Here is a 24,609-nt window from a genome sequence, read left to right on the forward strand (position 1 = left end):
TTCAATAGACTACTAATATACTCGGCCCTGATATACCATTCACATGAAAATGGGCGAATTTTCCCTTTAACAGATACGTTATTTAAGAAGAATCATGGTTTATGCTCCAAAAAACTAATCACAGATTGGTTGGTCTATCGCCGTATACCTTGCACGCAAAATTTCACTTAAATCTCTTAAGTTTTTCGACATGGAACCACACATGTTTTCACCCCAAATGTAGACTTCCGTGTGGCACTTTGTAGTTTAGTTTATTTGAAGCTATTGTACTTAGGTGTTTCCTGTTGTTCTGAGTTTGTACCTTCATGGTTGAATGCACTTAATGGAAGTCGCTTTGCATAAAAGCGTCAGCTAAATAAAATGTAATGTAATGTAGACATTTGTGGATGAACACACCATAGGGTCAATCTGCCTCAATATATCAACAAGCCCTAAATGTCTCCCCCATCACCTGAAAACTCTCTCTGTGATATCTCTTAGCATTGATATTTCTCTTCCCTGAGGATAGCAGTATAGCCAGGTGTAGAATCCTAAACCAGTAATACAACCTTACAGCCCTGTTATGGCTTTGATGTGGATTGACAACGTGTCGAGTATCGATTCATCTGTCACTAAAATGTTTTACTGTGTAAAAAAATAAATAATCTAGGCCTTCATTAAACTATTCCCTGGGAGTGAATTGACATGTGTGAGGAAACGTATTGCTGTTAGATATCTCTCTAAATGTCAGACCCTGCACTGTGGAACGTCGTCAAGAGCAAGAGACAGTCTCCCCTTCAGCAGCGAGCCCCAGGCTTTCACTAGCACTCGCTCGCATCCTTAGAAAGTGGTAAGAGTCTTAGTGGAGCAGACCCGAAGGCTTAATGTCAGCAAATTAATTATGGATTCACCCAATTAGTTCACAAACTACACTGTGTTCGAGGGAAAGCGATCATTCCCCCCAAATGACTTGTCTCGCCCGGTCTTTTCCCCAGTGTGCTTTGTGCCTGTTTCTCAGTGTCGAGTATATGTGCATTCAGTGCAAGCTTGCCTGCATGTGTGAATCAACACACAGCAGGCAGGTAGCATGACCTTTTTAATTATTTAATCCCTTTAACTCATCTACTGATGCTCTCTCTTCGCCGGCTCTCGCTCTGTTTCCAGTTTGGCTTTTCAACAACAATGTCCCCTCCTCCTGTCCAAACATATTTCTGATTTCTGGAGAATGCTCCTTTGTCAAAATCACTTTTTAGTCAAAATCAGTGAATATCTCCTGTTGATCTGCTACCTGTACGTACTGTGTTTGTGCATCTACACATAATGCAGCATAGGCTATGTAAACAGGCATGTTGTTAGTAGCTACAGTGGACCCCCTTTATTCACAAACCTGTTTACAGATCACGCACTGTACGGACATGTAGCGGATACTGCTGAGAATTTCACTGATTAAGAATTATATCCAGAATTGCTGACTGCACCTTTTAATTGCCTCAGATCACCCCCCCCCCACCCACCACCAATTGTCTATTAAAGTAAGTAATCACTGCTTTCTAATGAGAGCCTGTCAGGGGCTGGTATCTGTTTACCAAAGCAAATAATTTTCATATCCAGAAAAGTCAATTAATCACATCGGAGACAATTCTGTTTGTGTTTGCCTCTCAATAGGATGAAGGATCGCAACAATGTCATCATTAAATATCAACACATTACAAGAATATGCTGTCAGCAATTAATTCAATTTGACATTAGGGTGTGCACACTCTCTCTAACGGTTAAATTCCTAATGAATGTACACTAGTGATTCTTTCAATCTTTAAATTTTTCTTATGAATTGATGAAATTAAGTTAAATATAATGTAAAGTGCCCATCACAAAATATAGCCCAGAGTGGATTGTTTGTTTTTGTTTCTAGAAGAGTTGAAATGTTCAATATTTTGTGACATAAAACTGAGGAAAACAGCACTCATTGAAATGATGTAATCAAACTAAGAATGAAAACAATGAGAAAATTACAAATCTCTTATAGAATTTATTGTTCCACAAAAAAATTAATCAATTATTTTGGAAAATGACCTCCTCCATACCAGCTACTGTATGTAACCTTTCATATACAGGTTACCTCCCATTAGATTGACCCTGTCCGTGTGCGTAGCTAACCTAGCTTCATATCTAATGTACTTACTGTATGAGGGTGCTTCATCTAACTCTTGGCAAAAGATCATCGATCATCTGACTTTTAATGCCTCTTAAATATTAAGATTCATGTGTGTGACCTTTTGTGTTTGGATTGGGAGTGCCAAATAATCCCATGCCTAAATACCCTCTCTCAAGGCCCTGCTCGCTGCTGCACTGCCGGCTTTGTTTTAGGTTTTTTTCTAAGGAACCGTGGAGAAATGTGTGTGTGTGTGTGTGTGTTTTTATACAGTATATAAAAGCATGGAAGTTATGCTTGGTAGAAGGTCATGGCGGGAGATTTTTTTCCCTAGGTTTTGGGACCACATCTGTCCTTGTAGCTGTCGGAGGAAATGAGTGCAGCGGAACTAGAGAGAGAATGGGTTAAGAATAGGGTATGGTTTGTCCTCCGTGTGGGTCTCCTCCATGAGTGCTTTTTCTCTCCACTTCCCGCCCTCTGTCACTCTCACTCTTTATGACACACACACACACACACACACACACACACACACACACACACACACACACAGTGGACAGTCCTGGAGGAGTGCCCAGTGATTGATGACTCTGTGTGAGAGACCTCAGAGGCAGCAGCACTACAGAGAGATGGACAGATGAAAAAGGAAGGAGGAGCGATGGAGAGAAGAAGAAGTGGAATGAATCAAGTAACAGGGCGAGGCCTTTCTTCCAGCAGCTCAATAACATACTGGAGGAGCCAGCGGGCTGCCTTTTCTGGAAAGACACCATAGGAAGTGATCTGGTCTGTGTAGCTTCACGCATGTCAAAAGTTTGCTTTTTCAGACTATGGAAAAAATGTGAGTTTTTTATTTTTTCATGAAAAGGCAATTTAATGAACTCTACTGTTCTTTGGCAAGAAGTTAATCTTTTAACCATTTCCTTATGGACCAGACATACATTTTAAAACACATTTCCACACCTTTTGAAAGTGTCAAATGTCTAAACAAATACATTTGCAGTCTGATGAAATTGCTCGACGCGACAGAAAATGTATAACAAATAACCGTCTCGAAAAGTCAGATTGTAAATGTCAGGATTTCAGTGTCAAGAGTAAAGGCTTCGTCTCTTAACATTTTGTTATGATTCCCAACAAGAGAATAGACTAAGACCATTTTAAACAACAGTCCATTTGAAATGCTTAATATTACAAGCTTTTGAGTAACATTTTAGCCTGCTCAAATTCCTAGCCTTTACAATTTACAGTCATGTCAAAAAAATTTAAATCCCTCGCTAGAAATATATAATTTGTCCTTGCTTTAGAAGTTGTATTTTTGAAGTTTGCAAAGTTGTAAGCTCAGTGGAGAAATAGGAAGGTGGTGAATTGGCACTATATTGTATGAGGTGTAAGTGAGATATTGTGCTCATTTCCAAGTAGATTTTAACTACCCTCTATTGGCCTGTATGTGTCATTACATGGCAGTCTGTCGGCCCTCAGGTGCAGCACATTAGCCCAACAAGCTGCATTTTGTCAGACGCCGAATCTCTCCTCACAAAGTCCCATATGCTTCTATCACATTATGATCAACTTTTGAAATGGATGAAAAGGGAATTCCTGTGCTTGCTTTGTTTCGAATGGCTTTGAGAGGCACACAACTGGATTGCTCTGATTGAAACACTTCCAATGGCACCGCGATCAATAAGGAATGTGACAAGTGACAAGTGAGATTGAGCTTCAGATGAGTGTTTGTCTCATAAGAAAACACACTTTAAACAGGCGGAAAGTGGAGCTTTTAGAGCAAGGAGGATTTGTCACTTTTCAAGAGGAAATATGGTACTTTGTCACCTACAGTAGCTGTGTGTGTGTGTGTGTGTGTGTGTGTGTGTGTGTGTGTGTGTGTGTGTGTGTGTGTGTGTGTGTGTGTGTGTGTGTGTGTGTGTGTGTGTGTGTGTGTGTGTGTGTGTGTGTGTGTGTGTGTGTGTGTGTGTGTGTGTGTGTGTGTGTGTGTGTGATTCAGATTGGTTTGTATCTATTGCCTGCAGCTTCCAAGGCTCTTTGTAAGCAAGATGCTGAGTGACTTTGTAGTCAAGGATTCTTTAATGCCTTCCCGTGTCACAAGTCTTTTTTTGTGCTTGTACATCAATAATGTGTGTAAATTCAGCGTGTGCGTGTTTGTGTGTGTGCCAGTGTTGTGTTTAACCAATTTTTTTTTCTTTCATTCTTGTAGGTGTATGTGCCGAGGCGGTATGCCTTGGGGAATAGTGCTGACAGTGCACTAGGATTGTGAAACCTTGTCAGTATTAGTGGTCGAGGAAGGAGAGGTGCCGTGCCGTGCCGTCCTGTGCCGTGCTGTGTTTGACGCTATGTCCCTGACTGACAAACACAAAGTGAAGAGGCAGAGGCTGGACCGGATCTGCGAAGGTAAAGTGACAAGTACGTCTCTATCCTGAACTTTTTTTCTCTTCTTTCTTCTGTGATCATTTCCGCCTAAGTAGCAATTGTTTTTTCTTTCGCACTTTCCCGACAACACACACTTAAAATTCCAAGTGCTCCTTTTTTTCTCTCAGTACAAGCAGGGCTGCAATTGCAAAGTGTTGATAACAGCAATAATCTACCGTCGCAACTCCTGGATTTTACAGTTAATTAAACCTGATCTGGGCGTTTAGATATCGATGCTTTGTGTTTTTCGAGCTCCAGTGCATCTAATCAAGTGCTCATCTTCACAGCTCAATCAGTCTGATAAACTGCTGGATTACAATGCATGGAGGAAGTAATTGTAGTTGTTTTTTGTTGCATGTTAATAAAAGTCCAAGTGTAAAATCTATTTTTGGCCCCCAAAGACGGGAGAAAAATTTCAATAAATAGACATGGTCTTAGAAGTGAGCAGAATCATTTTCATTATCATTTGAGCTGTAATCCAGTTAAGCACTGATTTAAGTGCACTGATTTAAGTGCTTAACTTGGTTAAAACTAATTAAAAAATGTTTTTAACCATTACATAGCCTACAAAAAAAATTGTTAGATGCTTTTCAAAGACTGTATTCTATTTAATATATTTCTAATGTCAAAAAGGTGGACATTTCCATTCAACAAAAGTTCAACCCAGTTGTAACCTAGAGATCTACATGTCTTTTATTTTTACCTGCAAAATACTAAAACCATCCTTTCTTTAACTATACAAGTGATGTCTTGCATTATAGCCCTTGTAGCCAACCATCTCTATTGTTAGTAGCACAACCCTAAGACCTATCGGTGATCAATACCCATTGATTGCTATAATTTTCTCCTGGCACACAGCACATGTCCGATAGAACAGTTACCAGTGTATAAAAGTCGACCTCAGCACGGCAAACGGTCATCTGGCGGATGTCAATAAGATTATCACTCCACTCTGGGCCTGTCTGTCTGTTTGCCGCTGTTTGTTTGTGTGTTTGTGTGTGTGTGTGTGTGTGTGCGCGCGAGTGTGTCTGCTATGTGAATTATGGTCATGGAGAATCTCTAAACATCTCAACTGGAGTTAGATTACCTCAGGGGATTGGATGTTTTTCTATCCTGCGTTCGTGTGGCTGTGTCTGGAAGCAGCCAATTTTACACCATGAACTGCAGTGATTATTAGGGCTTAAGGTTGTGGATTATGGAGCGTTGGTGTTGCATTGAAGGGGCCTTAGCATAGAAGAGAGAGGGGCCCCCCGTTGCGCACATAGCTACAAAGTCGGCCCCGGCAACAAGGAATATGAGCCGTGTGTGGGTGTATAAAACTGTGTCTGAAGCCTTGTGGATGTGCATTTTTTAAACCCACTTGTTTGCCTTTGCCCAGCGTTTGTGTGCGTGTGCGTGTGTGTGTGTGTGTGTGTGTGTGTGTGTGTGTGTGTGTGCATGCAAACGTTATGTGTGTGTGTATCCGTCAGACTGTGTCCTGAGGTAAAAATCATCTCCTCTCCGGCTGCCTGGGTCCCCGAGAGGCTTGTTAAAGCTGCTAGGCCCTCCTGGAGCCAGCGCAAGGGGGGGGTGGGGGGGAGGAGAGGAGAGGAGAGAGAGGCAGACATGACTGCTGGAAAATGAAGCTAGACGCACCATTACACACAGTGCCAGCATATTTGTTTTGCAGGCATGATGTAAGCACCTCAGTGTTGTGCACATGAAAAAGAAGGACATATCCTGTTAATAGCCCCATCGTTATAGGGCCGAAGAAAAACCCACTCCTAGTTTATGGTCCTTGCTACTGCCATGGCGGAGAATAATGTAGTCGCAGCTTGTAGCAATTAGAGATGCATTAGGAGAAGAAATTACAATACAGTGAAATAGTGCAAAAACTGAAATGATCAGAAATGTTTGACTAGCAGACTTCCTCTACATATTTGTTCCCCCATAATTTATGTATTCAGTTGCCTTCTAATGATATCGTCTACTACACATTTGTTCTCCCTACATACTGTATAAATGTTCATTCAAGTCATCTGTGCTCCCACCTTTATACTGGTGAAGAATACTAAATACATTTTTTTTTTTTTTACATTTGGATAGGCTCATTTATTTATCTTCCAGAAATGGTAAAATTACAAGCAGTTTAGTCCAAAGAAGTAGGCCAACCGGAGTCAACCTTAAAAAAGCCCCCAACATGTATAGTGAGACTGTAGCAGAATGTTAACCATCTTCAGGAATGCCATAAATGCAGGAGAGAAATGAATCAAATATGTATGGAACTCTATTAACTATGTTCCACTTCTGCTTTGCATCTGACCAAATTAGTCACACGTGTAAAACAACTTAAATTCATATTTTGACATATTTTGTTTGGTTGACGACCTCATTCAACGACTTTGCCGAGCGTCTGTTTCATGTCTTGTAATGTAAGCTAGCAGCAGCTGTTTCACTTAGCACAAAGACTGGAAACAGCTAGCCTGGCTCTGTCCAGAGATCAGCCTGCCCCCACCTCTAAAGCTCATGGACATGTTTTTGACTATAAACCCAGACCAGTTGCCAGGCAACCAGCGGAGACTTCAGGAAGTGGTCTCGGCCAAGAAATGTTCATTACATAACCCCTGTAATATGCTGAATTGTGTTTTTTACACCTTTTTTGTGGATTCAATAAACAAGATACCACATGTTAATTGGTTAGCTTCGGAGGGGCTGGTATGGGGGGATTTAGTTACCTCAGTGCAGAGCCAAGCTAGCTGCTTCCCCGTTTCCAGTAGCCTATGCTAAGCTAAGTTAAACAACTGCTGGTGGAAGCGTTCCATTTAGACATGTAAGTGGAATCAATTGTTTTATCAAACTCTTCGCAAGAAAATGTATTTTCAAAAAGCCATGAAGCTTTACCTATAATATGATTCAGTTTTGTTTTATCAGTTTATGATTAGAAATGACAGGATTTTGTGAAATAATAATATTAACATTCTGGAAATCCATAAACACTAATATTGAATTATCGCCCATCACTAAATGCGGGGGTCTTATTTCACATCACAGGTGGGTCGTTCATTGGTGGAAATCCTCCCTGATTAGGGTTGCGGTCCACATCCAGCTGTTGCATCCGTGTGAATCAGACAGCTGAGGTAGTTAGTCATCCCTGAGGGAACAACAGTTAGTCTGCTCTGCTGGGCCCGAGCTCAAAGCCAGCAAGAGACACAGAGAGAGACAGTAACAGGTGTTGCTGTGATGCATGTAGAGTCTGCCTCGTGGTGAGCCGTACCTGCAGACCTTCCTTAGGCCTATATCTCACACACACACACACACACACACACACACACACACACACACACACACACACACACACACACGCGCGCTTTCCAGATGGCCATCATACAGGATCAGTGAATCAGTCCTCTCTGGCGGCCATTGTGAGGGCGAAAAAAAAAAAACAGCTTGTGATTTGTCCATGAGCCAATGACCAGGCAAAGTTGTCCGGCTGATTGCATGTAGCGGCGCGATAAGGCTGTCATGGTTATTGTCTCTGCCGCGCAAAGGAGGAAAACACCCACAAAGCAATGCTCTGCTGTCTCACACACACTCGCAGGTTAAATCCTCACAGGCTTTATTTGGCTGCTGTCGGTAGTTACTCATCTTAATCCAGGTTCACACTTCAACCAGGCCCACAATTGTTGGCAAAGGGATACAGACCAGATGAAGCCGTGATTCGTGCCGTCTCCCCTCAATCTCTTTCAATGGAAAATGTGGAGCGCTTCCTCTCAAAACCGTCTGCTGAGACCACACTCTCTCTGCACCGTCCAAAACACAGCCTTGTGCCTTTGTTTCCATTGTTTTCCACGACAACTTTAAACACAACTCTTGTCTTCCAAGACAGTTCCCAATGCCATGCAAGGTGTACATTGTATTTAAAAAATGTTTTTTAGATTATACTAAAAATATTATATATATTTTAGATTTTAGATTGTTCATTGAATTTTTTGTTCTTGCTGCTTTAACATTGGGATTTACGGCAGGTGGATAAGACATGCCAAATCTAAGGAAACCCAGTGGGGAGATGACAAGGCTGATTAAACCATAACAGACCTTGATGTGTGTTTAGCATAATCTGGCCTGTCTGCAAACAAGGTGGCAGGGAGCGGGTTGCGACTGTTTTCATCAAAAGCTGCTAGTTAGCTCAATCAAAGCAGCTGCTGGGAAGCATCAGCTTTAATTCAGCGTTATGAAGAATAGAGAGACGCTCTCTCTCTCTCTTTCTCTCTCTCTTCAGCTTAATTTTAGCTGAACCAATGTTTATCATTCTGCGACAACTGGGCCGAGTGGCTCGGAGAGAACCTGTTCTTCTCTCTCTCTCTCTCTCTCTCTCTCCCTCTCTCTCTCTGTGTTTTTTTTTAAATTTATGTTATTGTTGTTGAATAGATTTCTGTTTTGCTCGTAAACAGCAATACTGTTTTCCCTCTGGGTTACATTAGAGCCGTTGTAATCTAGTCGGATAATGTTTTAATCAACATCTTCATTTCATTAATGTGATACATGATAACAATAATTATGGTTGCATAATGAATCTAACATAACAAAATTAGTTGGTGAATAAATGACACCACTAGTTCAGTTCTGGTGATGATTACATTAGCTTATAGCCAATATATGAGTACAACAGGGGTTAACCTTTATAAACCATGCCCACCACAGGATAAGTAGGCTACATACAATAAGTAGCCTATAGTTGCCCTTAGATTTTTCAGTATACTATATCTCTGATTAGAACACGGCTTTGTTGAGCACGTTGTAAAAGTGTTCTCTCGTTTAACTAGACCCTGTATCTTTTCATCAGTGATTAGAAGGCAAATTACATTTCCTTTTCTATCCTTTCTTCTCTCTCTCTCTCTCGCTCTCTCTCTCGCTCCTTCCCTCCCTCTTCTCTCACTCAGCTGCACACCCCTTTGCCTCTCCAAAAAGCAAGCGGGCTGTCGTCTCTCCCTTCTGTCTGTCCCATCTGTGGTGCAGTATGGGCCACTGGCTTGGTAATGATAGGCAGGCAGGCAGGCAGAGCGCGTGGGGCTGAGAGAGTATAGGGAAAAAACCAACCTGCTAAAATGGAAGACAAAACTCCACAATCATGTTTCCCTCACCAAGTCTAGCAGAGTTCTCGCATCGCTGATAAAAAGGTCATGCAGTGGTGGCTCTCGCTCTGCCCCAAGTTCCACGGCACCCACCCATGCAAAATATGTGAGATGCTGTGTCATACACTGTGGAGATGCGAGGTATTGAAGAGGCGGTGGAGAGAGTGTCTTTGTAACACAGCAGATGTAAACCCATCCGAAAGCCAACGGAGCAGAATTGGTGCCATGTGTTTTTTTCATCTTTCCTCATTGCCCCTCCAGCATAGGGGAGGAGGAACCCTGTACTTGTGTTGGACTGAGGGAAAGGCCCAGAGGCTCGTTAAAACTTTTAATATACTGTACAATCACAGTAATTGAGTGGGATTTTCAAGTTCCCCCAGTCATGGCTTTAATTTATGAAGTCCCCTATGAAAGTTTAATGGATCAGCAGTTGTAGAGTTGCAGCGATCTAAATCATTCCGCGGCTATCTTTGCCCCGCGCTTGCCTGCCAAGTCCCGCCGTTAGCGTCCTGTGCCCTAGAAAGATGGCCAGATTGCTCCAAAGGCATGACTGCTACTGGACGTCTGTTCAACACATTGTACCTAGAGGTGTTCCACAGAGCCGTGCGATTGGCTGCGAGCTATATAGCAAACCGAGTGTTGGCATTCATTCTGACGCTGTTCACCAAATCTCCACTGTGTGAGTTTGGGGGTTGCTTTTCTTCTATTGTATTATTCATGCTAGCAAGTACAGGGTCCCTGTAGCTTGATGAGTGTAGTATAGCATGCTCACTTAATTATGGAGCGGCTCTCATGAGAGGCATATCAGAGAGAGATGTAGACAAGATGAATATGGTACCCCAGCTTCCCTTGCTTATGGAATAGTGGGGGACGAGCAATTTGCATGCAGGAGATATGATTCGCTCTGTCCTTGTTTCAGTTTTAGCAACAGCAGCCTGACCGTGCTTGAGATGTTTATTATTGTTATTAATATTTTGTCAGGAAGCGGGGGATCTGAGTGACACACAGCCCTGGAAGGGGCTTATTAAAATAAGTTATTGTCAACGATTGCCCCAGAGAGATACAACACAGTGATTAATGGTGTGTTTTACAGCTGACAAGAAGAAAAAAAACAGCCCAGGAAGACTCAGACCTTGTTGGACAGCGCTGAGAAATCACAGCAAGGAAATTGCTAGGTATGCTGTACCTCTAATGAAAGAAACCATCCTTCAGATGTGCATTATCCTGGTCCGCTAAGGGGCCATGGGGAAAATAAAGCTCTTCTGAGTGATTTATTTTTGTTTTGACCTACTTAATCTCCTCCCATCAGGATGTTTCATCATGAAACAATTACATTTTTGTTTTTGATATTATATCATGATTTCATCATCCTAGCTCTAAAATGAAAAGAAGCTCGTTATAGTATTTTCCTCAGTGACTTGACGGATATTCGGGACAACATGTAAAGCAATAGCGGTCTGTTGTCACCTCTAAACAGTACTAAAGATAGCACATCTCAGTCATGCTATGTGAGACTATTTCCATTAAAGAACGGATTTAATTGTCATTATTTGAATATCTGTAAGAGCTCATAAATAAGATGGTAAATTCATAGTATAGCAGTTTTTATGTGAGTTGATATAAATGTACCAGGTTGTGTTGAATAGGCATATGATATTGTATCATACCAATCGGCCCATGAAGTTGTGTTGTGGCAGACTTTGTGATATCAGGAAATATTGTATCGTGAATCAATGAATTGAAACCAGCGAAATTGACCACTAAGGTTCCCTTTTTCAAACAGACATAAAGCATACAGCAGAAAAGAGGCCTTGAAAACAGGCTTGTAGCTATTTAGTTGTCAGTGCATTTCAATCATACCCCCGTGCTTTCCTGTCTTCTCCGATCCCACACTGTCTGTCTTGGTGGTGAAGTCAAAACTGGCACCCCTCATGGCTTATCAGCTTTTTTCCCAGCAGACACTTATGAAAGCGCCCCTTTCTTCTCCTCCTGTCCCTGTTTTGTGTTTACATTGCTCCTGTCACAGCACGTAAACGCCGGTAGTTTATCTCTCTGATGCCAACGTTTCAGATAAGCAACATCTGCTCTGTTGTATTTCTGCCGTATGCAGTGTGAAATAAGAGTCGTCTGAAAAGGTGCAGTTCATGCTCAATCATTTTGTCAATCAAAGTGTTGTAAAGGAAACATAGCATGGTCTTCTTATGACGAGTAATACAGGACAGTTGTCAAGATATAAGATATATATTTTAATTTTGCAACATTTGAATCCTGCTGATTTGAAATGATAAGTCGATAAAATGCCTAGTTGATTTGAATGGAAAAGGAGCAATGATATAATTATTCATTAATATATATATTATTTTTTTTACTAATTTTGAATCAAAAATGTAAATCTCTCAAACATTATGATATAAAAGGATTAATAACAAAAACACTGCATGGTTCTACTATTTGTAGCATGCATGCAGTTGTCTGTATGTGGGTATTTGTATGTGCATTGCATTCATATATGTGAATCTGTAGTTGCCCAGTAGGGGAGGCTGTGCTGTCTCCATGATTTGAGTTGAGCATCTCCTGGCCTTCTTCTAGTAGCTGCATGATTAAATCTGACCCTCTATAATACTTGAGCTTACGGCCTTTACAATCGACCCCCTCCCCCTCTCTCCAGGGACAAACTATAGCAATCATGTCAGTCCCCAACCTCCCGGGTCCCTCTGGGAAGATCCATTCATGTGCAGAGGGATGCCGGTTGTAGGTCATCGAAAGGGGTCAGTAGTAGTAACCTCTGAGCAGCGTAAACATTGTAGCTTCACTATCTGTGAACACATCTATAGGGGCCTCAGCAGCATGCTGGCTCTGCACACTATCTGGTTCAAGTGATGTCACAGGGGCCTGTGGATTTAAGCAGGTTTTAGTTCGACACTAATCCCCTTGTGGCAAACGCTGTAGAGTAGAGGACTGTCCCTGCCAATGGCGTGCATCAACCCCATTGGATTAGTGTGTCGTCCCCTCCTCCATTCTGTCGGCATTGTCCGGCATGTGTTTTTACCCCAATTTCTTTACCCTCAGTCTTAGTTTGGAATGTGAGCGTGATGCCCAGCACAAGCATGATCCCTGCTGTAGAATGGAGTAGAGCCTCGCCCTAAAGGTGTGTTTATTTTTGTCTGCATGTGTGTGTGTGTGTGTGTGTGTGTGTGTGTGTTTACTCTGTATCTACGTGGTTGTCATGTTGTGCCTCTATCCTTATCGATTTCTAATGTTTCCAGGGCTGAATTATTTAGATAGGCTGCCAGCAGGGAGCTACATGATAGCACAGACTTAAGAATGAGGGGATGTAAGGAGGGGGAGGTGGGGGGCTCCACAGCTGCAGATCAGGTAAAAAGGATCCCCATGCTTCACCTTTTCTCCTCTCTCCTCCCTTTTGATTGGAGGGTGAGTGTAACTGGAGAGTTGAAAACCAATACCCAGCTCTATTTTCCGCTTGTATACCTGTCCCCTTTTTTGTCTTCACTGATGCCTAACTCAAGTGAGCAGTCGCATTTTGGTGGCTCTCTGGGCCAGCGTGGTCTTGAATGGACAGAAGGCCAGAACGACAGGGCTGCAGGTCTCTGTCACTACTGTGGCACCATTGCAGGTCATAGGAATTCTTTGCCACTGGGTGCGGAAAACGGTGGAGTGTGGTTTCACCAAGACCTAGACCTTGGTGAGAAACAGGATCCACTCTTCGAGCCTTCCTGTTACAGGCATATCCATCAGGACCGGCATGCGCAGCAGCTACAAAGGAAGAAGTCCATACCCGATCTGAGCAGCAGCCTTTACCTTAGACAAATGATGGCAGGCCGGACTTCTGCACCACCTCAGGATTACTACCTGGCAGAAGCTACCTTATCTGGTCAGGCACCTGGGGAGTCTGGGTTTTATAGGGATAACCAGCACCTGCTCACCAGATCATCCTCGCCTTATGGGCCCAACGTTGGGGGGGTGAGGCCTACCTGGGATCAAGGACATGCGAGGGCCACACCTTCCGTTCTAGCTTCTGCCTCTACACCTACCCCCGCGCCTCCTCCCCTTCCCCCTCCTCCCCCGCCTCCCCCGCCACCTCCTCCCCTACCTGTTCATGAGCTGAGCCGTTTGTACAGGGAAACTCTGGCCTCTAAGATGATCCCAGACATCCAGCGTATTGGCGGCAGATCTCCCTCTCCCGCAGTCTACGGGCTTCAGCCCCCTTATCCCATATACGCTACTGATCCACCGTCTTTCTCTGCGTGCCAAGGGTATAACAATATCAACAGCTTGTCCCTGGACCACTGCCTGTCAGCTGCCCACAGTTCAATTGTGGACCCAGCTTCTCAGGGAATGGACGGAGCTCAACCCCGGGGTTATGGAGCTTTAGCCTCCCAGAGGATGCCTTATGACCCAAACTATGACCCCAGCTCAGCTATGGTGGCTTCCACAGCTGGAATGTCCGGGGGCCTGCCTCTTTACCATCCCAGTGCTGCAGACCCGAAGAGGATGGTGGACCCTTCCTTCTTAGGTTTCCTGCGAGCTGAAGGCTTGGCCGAAAGCACTATCACACTGCTGCTACAAAATGGTTTTGATTCGACTGGCACGCTGGGAATGATGGAGGACCATGATGTCCGCTCTGTGGCCCCTAATCTGGCCCAGTCACGCGCTCTGTCCCGTGTGGTCCTTGGTTGCAAGACAGGCGCACCGGCGACACGTGCCCGATCCAACAGCTTTAGCCACCGCACCGACCTCTACATGCAGCCCCAGGGTTTGACCATGGATCCCAATCTGATGCAGCAACCTCCCATTGCCATGTCCCCTAGAATGGGAGAGTTTCTTGGTAGAAGACCCAGCAGTGCACCCTCCCAACACCTTCTGGAGACCGCTACCTACCAAGGAGCAAGGTCCATGGCAACTGGAGCTTTTCCAGGAAGCTCTGGAGGATATAGCAGTACTATGGCCCAGGGAAGACCACTTTCGTTGTACAATGCCCACACCGGTCTTGCTATGTCTGCTCTTGGACAACAGCCTTCACCTGTTCCAGGCATGCCTGGGGCTGCACCCAAAACCTTCTCTGGCTCCTTTTCCCCCATGGAGCTGATGAAAAGACCCCATAACCTTCCCCCAGCATCACCAGTGCTAGCGCAAAGCCCCCTTCACAGCCCCCAACTTCTCCGGAAAGGGATGAATGCTGCCACTGAGAGCAACGCTGTTCCTGTAAATTCTAACTCCAATCTCCAAGCTCAAAACTTTATCAATAACAAGATTGTAGGACGTCGCACTGGTCCACCTGTCATAGTCTCAACCATGGCCACCACACCTGACTCAAGTAATGTCAAACTTTACCTTTTCCACTTACTTCTTCAAACCCTCTCCTCTCTGTACTTTGTTGCTAATACCTAAGGTTTTCCCTAGGTATGGTAATAATTACATGGTAATAATTACATATGTGTGATTGTGTTCGTCATAGATTAGATGCATTGAGCTTTAATTCTGTATATATTTTGGAACACTAAAAAAAGTGACAGTCAGTGAATGCAGGACTAGCATGAAGGATGCATCTGACAAGTTAAGCAGCTTTGCTCCAGGAGAGATAGGTTTTGTATTATGCAACTATTTATACATGTATTGCAACATAGTTGTGTCATTTGCCGGAGGGGATCCTGTCTCGTCACCGAGATGAAATATTTCTTTGGAGAAACACTCTAGTTATTGAGGTCAACATTTTTCTGTCTTTTTCTTTCACCAAGTTTAATGGCCAGGGACATTTTAAAAGCAACAATGTGCTTTTGGATTTGCTTTGTAGCTACACCTTACGATTCTAAGGTTTTTTTGTATCCTTTGTTATTTTTTTGTGGTGGGAATTGACCAATAAACATTGGTGAACCCGTTTATCAAGCAATATGGCCAAACATCACTTAAATACAGGATAGTGTGTACCAGATGTTCTCTTCATATATCAACCTCTTTTTAAGAGAGTTAGAAAATGTCAAAAACACATAAAACATCCAGCTTGTGTTTAGTATGTGAAAGTTTATTTCCTTGTATGCAGAGTATCTGTCATTCTATTTTACATAGTACTCTCTCCTAATCAGGGGCTTACGTGCCTCAAATCCAATTACAGTAATTGGATGTATTTTTTGTGTGGACTATAATAGATGCATGTTTTTTAGACACCCTGTGTTCCCTTTGGAACTGTGCTTGCTCTGCAATGCCACTTAAATGTTTTCCTTTATTTATTTGTTTGCTACTACAAACTTAATTGTTCTCGCCTCGGACAGTAGGTATGTGGAAAGGAGATTTGCCCCTGATCGGTTCAAACTGAAAAGTGATTTGAAAGTAGTATTTTAGCTAACTTGCCAACGTCTTTGCCTTGATTGTGAATTGTCCAGAATTGATTTGCATTTGTATAGAGTGACGAAAGTTAACAAATAAATATTTCCCTTTTTGAAGGTATTGTAACCAAGATGTTGCATGCATTATGGAACTACCAAAAGTACTTGTCTCATTTGACTTTAATACAAGTAGTTTGGGAGCGATTCCTGCCCTGTTTACTATGATAGTCAAATCTCTAGCAAGTCATCATCTCATCTTATTCATATAAAGGCCTTAATTTCCCCCCTTTACAAGTTGATATATTCCCCTGCTGACGAGAGCTGAAGAGCTTGGGGAAGAATAAAGTAATTTAACCTTGCTTTTGACCAAGTAACCCTGTATCTTGCCTGCCTCTCTAATGAGTCTGTGGGCTGCTGCACTAGTTATCAAGTATTGACTTTTATGACGTGCCTTCTCTTTATGTGCCTTCCCTTCATGTGCTCATGCGGAGGAGGAGGTAGGGGTGGGAAGACCCTTTTCGAGTTTCATGCAAATATATACGCTGCCTGTACACACCCCACCCCCTGCACCTTAAGCACAACAAACTAATTTGCATGTAGCTGACATTTGTTGCTTCAGTAACTTCATCTGTTAACGGGCAGCCCTTGCTGCTGATCGAAAAGCATACTTCTTAATTGTGTGTTGCTAGGCAACCTAGGTTTCAGTTGTAATCAGAGATAGATAATCTTCACATTTCAGGAATTGGAAGAAAGTGGAACCCTGCGTGCCGTATTGCACACTTATTTTGAGCACTTGTTACTCTTTTTTAAAAGCCTCAAGGAGCAAATTGAGTAAAAAAAAGAAGATGTTACAAGGCACTTAATGAAAACATTTCTCTTTCCCTCTCTCCGTCTCTCTCTCTCTTTCTCTGAACAGTGTATATCTCAAGAGATTGCTTCTCATATTTGTGCGAGGGCTCTAGCACACCAGTGAAGAGCCTCTCTTATTACATGCGTGGTGTTTTATGTTCAAACATGCATACTGATGAAAAGTTGACAGATTATTCCTTTTGCACCTACTGGATAAATTGGTTGTTCTTCAGTCTTCTCTTTATCGTCTCGCATCAAAGTGTAAATTTACACATAGCCACTGAGGCAACCACATTTCCATATACGTAGTTGAATTCTAATTTATTCTCAAAGCTGGGAGATTCTAAAGCAAAGATGTGAACAGCAATGTATCAGTGGCTCCATCAATATATATATTTTTTTATAAAGGGTGCAGGTGGGAGGGCCCTGCCTGTGTACTCCTCTCCAGAGCCTTGGTTGGCTAAAGCCGTAAGTAGTGTTAGTAATGGCATTAAACGGTTGAGTCGAGCTTAGTTGCAACAGTTCCCTTCCACTCAAAGTCGGGAGAGCGCCTTGCAGGACTCGCATTGGCCATGGAGTTGTCCGTCAGTGGCATCACACAGAGCAGCACAGGTGGGTTGAACTAACTTCAATGTCACGTGAGGCAGGCTAGCCAACCCGCTAGCTAGAGATACGATTGGTGAGTTGCCACCATTGTGTACGTGCTGCTTAGTAGATTAGTGTAACTAAGGTGGACACTTGCATGTTGTCCACAAATGCCAGCACGTGGTTTTCCTTGGGGAGATAATCCACAGAAGATCTTCGGCTGTGCTTTTCTGGGCTGGAGACTTAGGAGATGATGCGTTGGAGGGGCAGGGCTTGTAGCTTACGGGAAAGGAAAGATATACCAGAACTTGGCAACAGTCACTCATAGCCATATGGGTATGTGTCAGCTGATGTCTTCACCTGCATACTTGTTTCCAATTTGCCCAGGTGGTATCATGGTAGTGTTTAATCAGATGGCAGATCCCCTTACCCCTCTGTTTGACAGGAAGCCATCCACTATTGCGACTGACAGTTATGTAACCTTCCAGTGCATGGCTCCCATGGGGATCAGAATGGGATTTTAATGTCCCTGACTGTATTTGGAAGGACATCCACGAGGATGCACGCTTAATGTGCTCTCTCAGCTGTCCTTGGCTAAACTGCTTTGTTTGGGTGTCTGACATTGATTTAGCTGTGCACTCCTGTTTTTTGTCAGGGAAAAAAAACATTCCCTGTGTGGCAGCGTGGCCTTAAGCTTTGATTCTACCTACACCTGTATTTCCGTGCCTGTTTTAGAGGCAAGTTAGTGTCTGCATGAGTGCTTTTGCTTTTGAATTTGTTTTTTATATTGCCTCAAATACATAACAGCCAAATAATTTGAGTGTGTGATATTTGGGCGTGTGTGTGTGAGTTTGTGAAACACACAATGCAGGTGCTGCAGCCCCCGCTATCCTGCTGCACAACACATGCACACACACACACACACACACTGACAACAGATGTCCCTCTCTCAGCAGCAGGATGTGTTTGTCCGCATCTTAGACCGGCTGGATGTGACAGCAGGACATGGGGACAGGACCTGAAGTTTCCTCTAGCGTTCTCTTTCTTCCCTCAACGAGTACTATATTTAATGTGCATATACTGTAGATAAAGTGCAGTCAAAAGGTGTTAGGACAGTCATATGATTGTACTGTATGTGGATTGTATTTGAAACTAACAGTGGCTAAAAGGCCTTAGGGCGCGCTGACATCCACATTGAGTGAACACTTGCCATTTGTTATACGTAGGCCAATTCCACCAATTTTTAGATCAATGCATTAGCGCATTTATCTAAGTTATGGAGAGAGGAAGAAGAGAGTCCATCTCTACCTCATTAACTTGACCTCAGTCTGGTGAATTGTGTGTTTTAATTTGCGGAAGTCCTCAGTGAAGACCCTGAAACAAGCAAGTCCTGAAGATGGCTGCTGTTCAGGCATGTCAGTAGGTTTGGAATGTCGCACATTTTTCATTCACTGCTCAAATCAAATATTACATTTAATGACTTGAAATGTATTTTAAATAGCCCAATAACTTTTTGTACCCTAAGATGAGGTTTCAATGAATGTGTTCTCATAGTCCTTATATTGGGTCATATTGTATTCTGATTTTAATTCAAATATCTTGCAGTGCAGACATTACACAACAAAACTGTATCGCTGTCCTAATACTTCCTGGCTGCACTGCATATGACCCCTTCCTTACTTGTTGGTGATGCGGTAATGGGTTAGGGGCTCTTATGGTGGAGGGCTAATGGCTTACGTTATACCTGTCTAGGAATAGGCTGAGAATCAGGGTGGGGGAAATCCTACTGACCATCTGTGTGTGTTTGTGCTCGCTCGCATGGATATTTTTGTGCATGTGTTTGTTTGTGCCGATGCTACTACTATACAGGCATCACGTGACGGGGGGAGTGTGTCATCCCTACTAATCCCTATGATATGAATGAGTGGAGAGACAGACCAGGGGGGGTTTCGGATCACATGGTATCTGTCAGGGGTCATGTAGCCATAATATTAATCCGGCTAACTCTGCTCTTGTATCCTTATTGTACAAGAGCACGTGTATGCATTAATGCACTATGCAAATTCCATTCCTGTTGAAACATCATGTTCAATCATGTATTTATAGAGTAACAGGGACTCCTATTTTCTCGTGGTTTAACTGCTATGTTGCCATCAATAATTGTCTGAATCCACAGATATCAGCAGATACTTGTTTTGGGTGCTGTTTGCCCTTCATTGTGGTCATCAGCATGTAGAACAAATGGCCAGTTGGAATGGGATCATTAGACTATCTTGCAAGCACACCCCTCGGTTTACGCCACCAAAAAAAACGTAGGCTGGCACGTCTGCATCATTCTCCTTTATTGCCTTAAATGTGGGGACTACGTATACAAAGGGCTAGAAGCTATACACTGTTAATGTTCACCCCTTCAAGTTAAAAGTTGAACGTGAGCACTCAACCCTATCGACATTGCTTGGTTTCAAAGTGAATGTGCTTAATGTGTAGTGCAAAAATCAACTGAAAATAGTTCTCTTACTTCACTGTATATAAACCTATGATATGATGACTGTGCTGTTAAAGGCCACTGTTCACCCAATGATGCTTAAACGCTTATCTGTCGCGCAGTCCTTCTGTCATGTGTCTCCAGTTTCCCGAGAACCTGGTAAATGTTACATGAACTATCTGCTGCTCCATCTCCCCTCGCTCTCTGTATTGTTTGTGTCCCCGGGGAAATATGGCCAGGAAAATCTATTTTTCCACTGCAGTTGTGTGTGTGTGTGTTTTTCCGAGTGAAAAAACAAAAAGAAAAAGTGTTGTCAAGCCCCTTCCTCTCTCTTTCCCTTGCCACCCCTCCCCTAACACCTCCCTTGGCTGTTTTCCCATGGTCCATCTTTCCAAACCATCGCTTGCGTTTCACATAGGGATTAATGGTTTCTGCAAAGCCAGCCAACCACGTAGAGGGAGCGGAGCCCTTCGAGCGAATGAGGAACAGCTGGTCTACCCCTGCTTGTGACAGCTTGAGTGTTTTGAGAGTGTGTGTGTGTGTGTGTGTGTGTGTGTGTGTGTTTTGTGTATGTGTGCTTGCGCGATGGCAGCAGCTGACATCCGCACAGGGTCAGAAGTCAGTCCCATCCCTGGTCACAAAGTAGGCCACAAGTCTTAGGTTTTCTTAGGTGTGTTTGTGTGTGTGTGTGCGCCATTTCTGAGCCATGTCAACTTTCCCTCAGTTTGTGATGGTCAAAATAGTTTTCCCGAAATTACATTTCTGAGCTGCTGTGTTATCATACTTAAGAATGCTGTAAGAGTTCATTTTTTTTGTTGATGCACTTTCTAATGGAGCATTTTTGGATGAAGATTACAGCGATTCGGCCCTAAATTAGATTTGAAATGACCAACACATCCACTAAAGGAGTATGAATTCCAACTGAAAGAGGCAGTTACATCATTTCCATTTGTTTCATGTTGCGTTGCGATGACTGGAGTTCAGCCGATCGGATATGAGCTGCTGTCAAACTTGCCCCTTGCATCTTGCTCCTCCACAGGCCTAAAGGTAACTGTTAAAGTGCTAATGATGACAAGATGTGGGTTTGGATTGGTGTGTGAATGTGCATATCTGTGTTGATGTGCTTGTGTGTGTGTTCATCTTGTGTGATTGGTGACCGGCTAATTCGGGAGGGAGATCGCACTGTCATGTTTATTCTTCTAGTCTCTCTCTCTCTCTCTCTCTCTATCCCACGGCTGTTTAGTTTACAAGATAGTGACGATGTGTGCTCACTGCTCGCGCTGTAAGTATGGCAGCTCTTTGATATAATCTTCCCAATTATCCGTCGTCAATTTCTGCCGTATATTACTCCCATCTCCAACGCAGCTGAGGGGAAGAGATTGGTTTTTGTGCATGTCGAACTACAACAGCTGCATCCACTAAAAACAGACAACTACCTCTGCACACCTCCCCGGTTTATTTTTTTGTGTGTGTGTGTGTGTCTCCCTCCCCCTTATTTCTCTCTCTCTCTTTCTCTCTCTCTCACTCAGTGGTGGGCAGGTCACCCTGAATTATTCATCAGTGTGAAATGAAAAAGCTCATGGATATTGAATATCCCCTCTGAAGTAGTGGCCAACCTTGTGTGTGTGTGTGTGTGTGTGTGTGTGTGTGTGTGTGTGTGTGTGTGTGTGTGTGTGTGTGTGTGTGTGTGTGTGTGTGTGTGTGTGTGTGTGTGTGTGTGTGTGTGTGTGTGTGTGTGTGTGTGTGTGTGTGTGTGTGTGTGTGTGTGTGTGTGTGTGTGTGTGTGTGTGTGTGTGTGTGTGTGTGTGTGTGTGTCCCTTCCTTTTTTTTGCGACTGAAATGAGTAAAGAGTAGCGGATCCCAATGCCAGGGTATTTGAAAAGGTTAACCGATTTGCTTTACCCTTGTGCACATATTTACTTTCATCATGGTCTGTGTGGCTGAAATGGAGAGGATTGAAGAAGAAGAAGATGATGATGGAGGGAAAGTAAGGAGATGAAAAGGTAGCATGGGTAATCTCTATCTCCTGGAAGTATGGTCATTCCTATCATCGCCACGGTGGGCCCACCTCGCAGCTGATTGGCTAATCTTTTGTTGGTTGAATGTTTTGAGGCCTAAGTCCTTTTCCTGGAACGAGTGCATACACTGTGGTCGGTTGCGGTTCGCTCGGAAATCGACCGGTTGTCATTCGCTTTCCCCGTTGCGGCCCCCACTGTGTGTTCCTCCCATTGTCCTCCTGCCCAGTCTTTTGTCCCGCGGTTTGATCTGCGGCCCACACTGCAAATCAATGCTACCGGTCGGCCATTCATTCAGTTATGCGGCCAGCGAAACACAGCAGGGACCTCTTAGAACACATCTCCCATGTGGGAACATACAGAGAAAAACGGGCAACGAGAATGATGGGGGGAAAATAATCCTTCAAGCTTCAGAGCTCTGTTTTTATGTTGTTTTTTCTTACAACTTAAGAACATTTGAGTCACATCAGTAAGTATTTGTGTGTTTGTCTTAAGTAGCAAGCTGAATACCATTTCCCCAATGGACAAAGACTTTAAAAGAGCCTCCGTCAGAAAGCAAATGCTTAAGGAAATTGAATAAATAAAAAGTACTCAAGTGCCTAGCCCCCTTTCTTCTCCATTTCGTATGTCGTTCATGCTAATAGAGAGTTTTATTCGTTCAATAATATCGACGAATAAAACTCTATAATATAAGGGAACAGTACAGCATTAACCCTGCGTTGCTCTCATCGGCCATTAAGTTGCTACTACTACCTCGTACCCTTTCAGTCATTACAGTCCATTTTCCTCCATTCCCAATTTGTACTGCAGCATAGACAATCACTCAGGAATCCTTTTAAGAGTATTCCCAAGCCGTGCACAAAGGCCTTGAATGTGCCGGCAGGGAAGCAGCCAGGGGTTTAAATGGCTAACCTTTACCAAAAGTAGTCTAAACAGAGACGTAATGACTGACAATTGGAAAGCTATTTTATTTTCCGTCTGAATTGGAACAAGTCGAATGATTTGTCTTTCCAGGAAAAGGGGGCTTTTGAGGCATATTTCAGACTGGTTAGGTGGAGGCATTGGCACTTCAGCTTAACAAGTGGACTAGGTGATTCTCAAGAATGCTTTTTGTTAGCAAAATCTATTTTTATCCAAATCAGTGAATATCACTTCACGATATGCTACCTGTGTGTGCGCTGAAAATAATCTGCTGTTAATACACAGCTCTGTCACCTGGCATGTAAACAAAACGGGGTCCACCGTATATCAACATGTCTGTTTACAGAGCCTAGGCTGTGTATTAAGTCACTGGATTTTTTTCAGCACACACACAGTACGGATAGGTTGCGGATCATGAGGAAATATTAACTGATTTTGAAAAAAAGACTGGACTACAAGCATTCTCCACAATCTCCACCTTTTTAAAATGCACCGCCTCATCGGCTGACCTGCATACAGGAATTGGGGCTAGCGCTATATGGTGGCTTTGGGAGGTGTCAGGTTGTCCAGGTGTAATATCATGTGACTGAAATGCTCACGTTACGAAGGGAAGGGGGAAGTGTGAAATATCATCTGCCAATGTGCAGGGATGGAGGGAGGGAGGGAGGGAGATGGATGGATAGATAAGTAGGTGGGCAGGAGTTTGTTTTCCAGAGGGGTGATGGAGGGAGACGGAAGGCGAGGGCGTGTGTGATTCGTGATGATGAAAATGGCTGTAACTCTTTAGCAAAGTGAGCTTTAAAAGGCTGTAAGTGGACACCTCAATAGTATCTGAGGGCTGACTCCTGGTTTCAACAACACCCCACGACCCTGGTGTATTTATCATAATGGAGCACAGCTGGGCCACGGCTTCTATGGGCTAATAGCCATGTGACAGCTTTGGGGGGTTGAAAGTGGGGATGTGTGTGTGTGTGTGGGTCTCTGCATGCATTTTATTTACTTGTGCACTCTGCTGAGTGGTACGCAGGGGACACACTTGGGGAGGGTGGGGACTCTCTGCTGTGTCTCTCCGATCTCTCTGCCAGGCCAGATGGCTCCTGTCACTGAGAGGGAGAGAGAGAGGAGGAGGAGGAGGAGGAGAAGAAGGAGGAGCGATGGACGGAAGGAAAAAAAGGAGAAGAGAGAGGGAGTTTTGAGTTGCCCTAAACAGCGCCAGAGTGGCCCGTCCCCAGAGGCCCTTACATCTGGAGACCACCTGCAGCTGGCTCACCTCGCTTCCTCCGTCCCTCTTTCTCTCTCTATCGCTCTCTCTCCCCCCCCCCCTCTCTCTCTCTCTCTCTCTCTCTCTCTCTCTCTCTCTCTCACACTTTGTTTTTCCAGATGGGGGAGGTGGCGGTGAGCAGCGGTGGTGTGTTTGGTCAGGCTGTGATTTGTGCCCATATTGCAGCAACTTTAGTGCTTCGCTGGAGGAGGGAGGGAGTGAGTGAGTGAAGGAGGGATGGGAGGAGGCGGGGTGTAGTCGGCAAAGTGAAAGCGAAGCGTAGCAAAAAAATATCATTTTACTTTATGACTGCGCCTGCCTCCGAGAGAGTTGTGGGTTTTGTACTTGTTATACTGTGCGTCTCTCTTTTTTATTTCTCCCCAAGTCAAAAGGCATGAGGGTATTATAAGAGTGTTCGCTTTTCTTCCCTTTCGCTGTTGCTGCAACTGATCCAGAGGCCACGGGGGGGCTGTTCCATGCCCTGGAAAATAAAGC

At 43.7% G+C, this 24,609-nt stretch overlaps 1 protein-coding gene across 2 annotated transcripts in view; it reads left to right on the top strand.

Annotated features, from left to right (window-relative positions):
* ctbp2l (C-terminal binding protein 2, like) overlaps positions 1-24,609 on the top strand; it is a 94,733-nt gene that overhangs the window by 36,711 nt on the left and 33,413 nt on the right. Inside the window, exon 2 of one of the 2 annotated variants that reach the window (XM_080049342.1) lies at positions 4,335-4,540. In XM_080049342.1, coding sequence (XP_079905468.1) covers positions 4,471-4,540 — 70 coding nt within the window. In that variant the 5' untranslated portion in view covers positions 4,335-4,470. The remainder of the gene's footprint in view (positions 1-4,334; positions 4,541-24,609) is intronic. The other variant, XM_080049343.1, reaches the window with a different exon arrangement.

The sequence above is a fragment of the Ammodytes marinus genome (genome assembly GCF_949987685.1).
Source record: "Ammodytes marinus genome assembly, chromosome: 20".
NCBI lineage: Eukaryota > Metazoa > Chordata > Actinopteri > Uranoscopiformes > Ammodytidae > Ammodytes > Ammodytes marinus.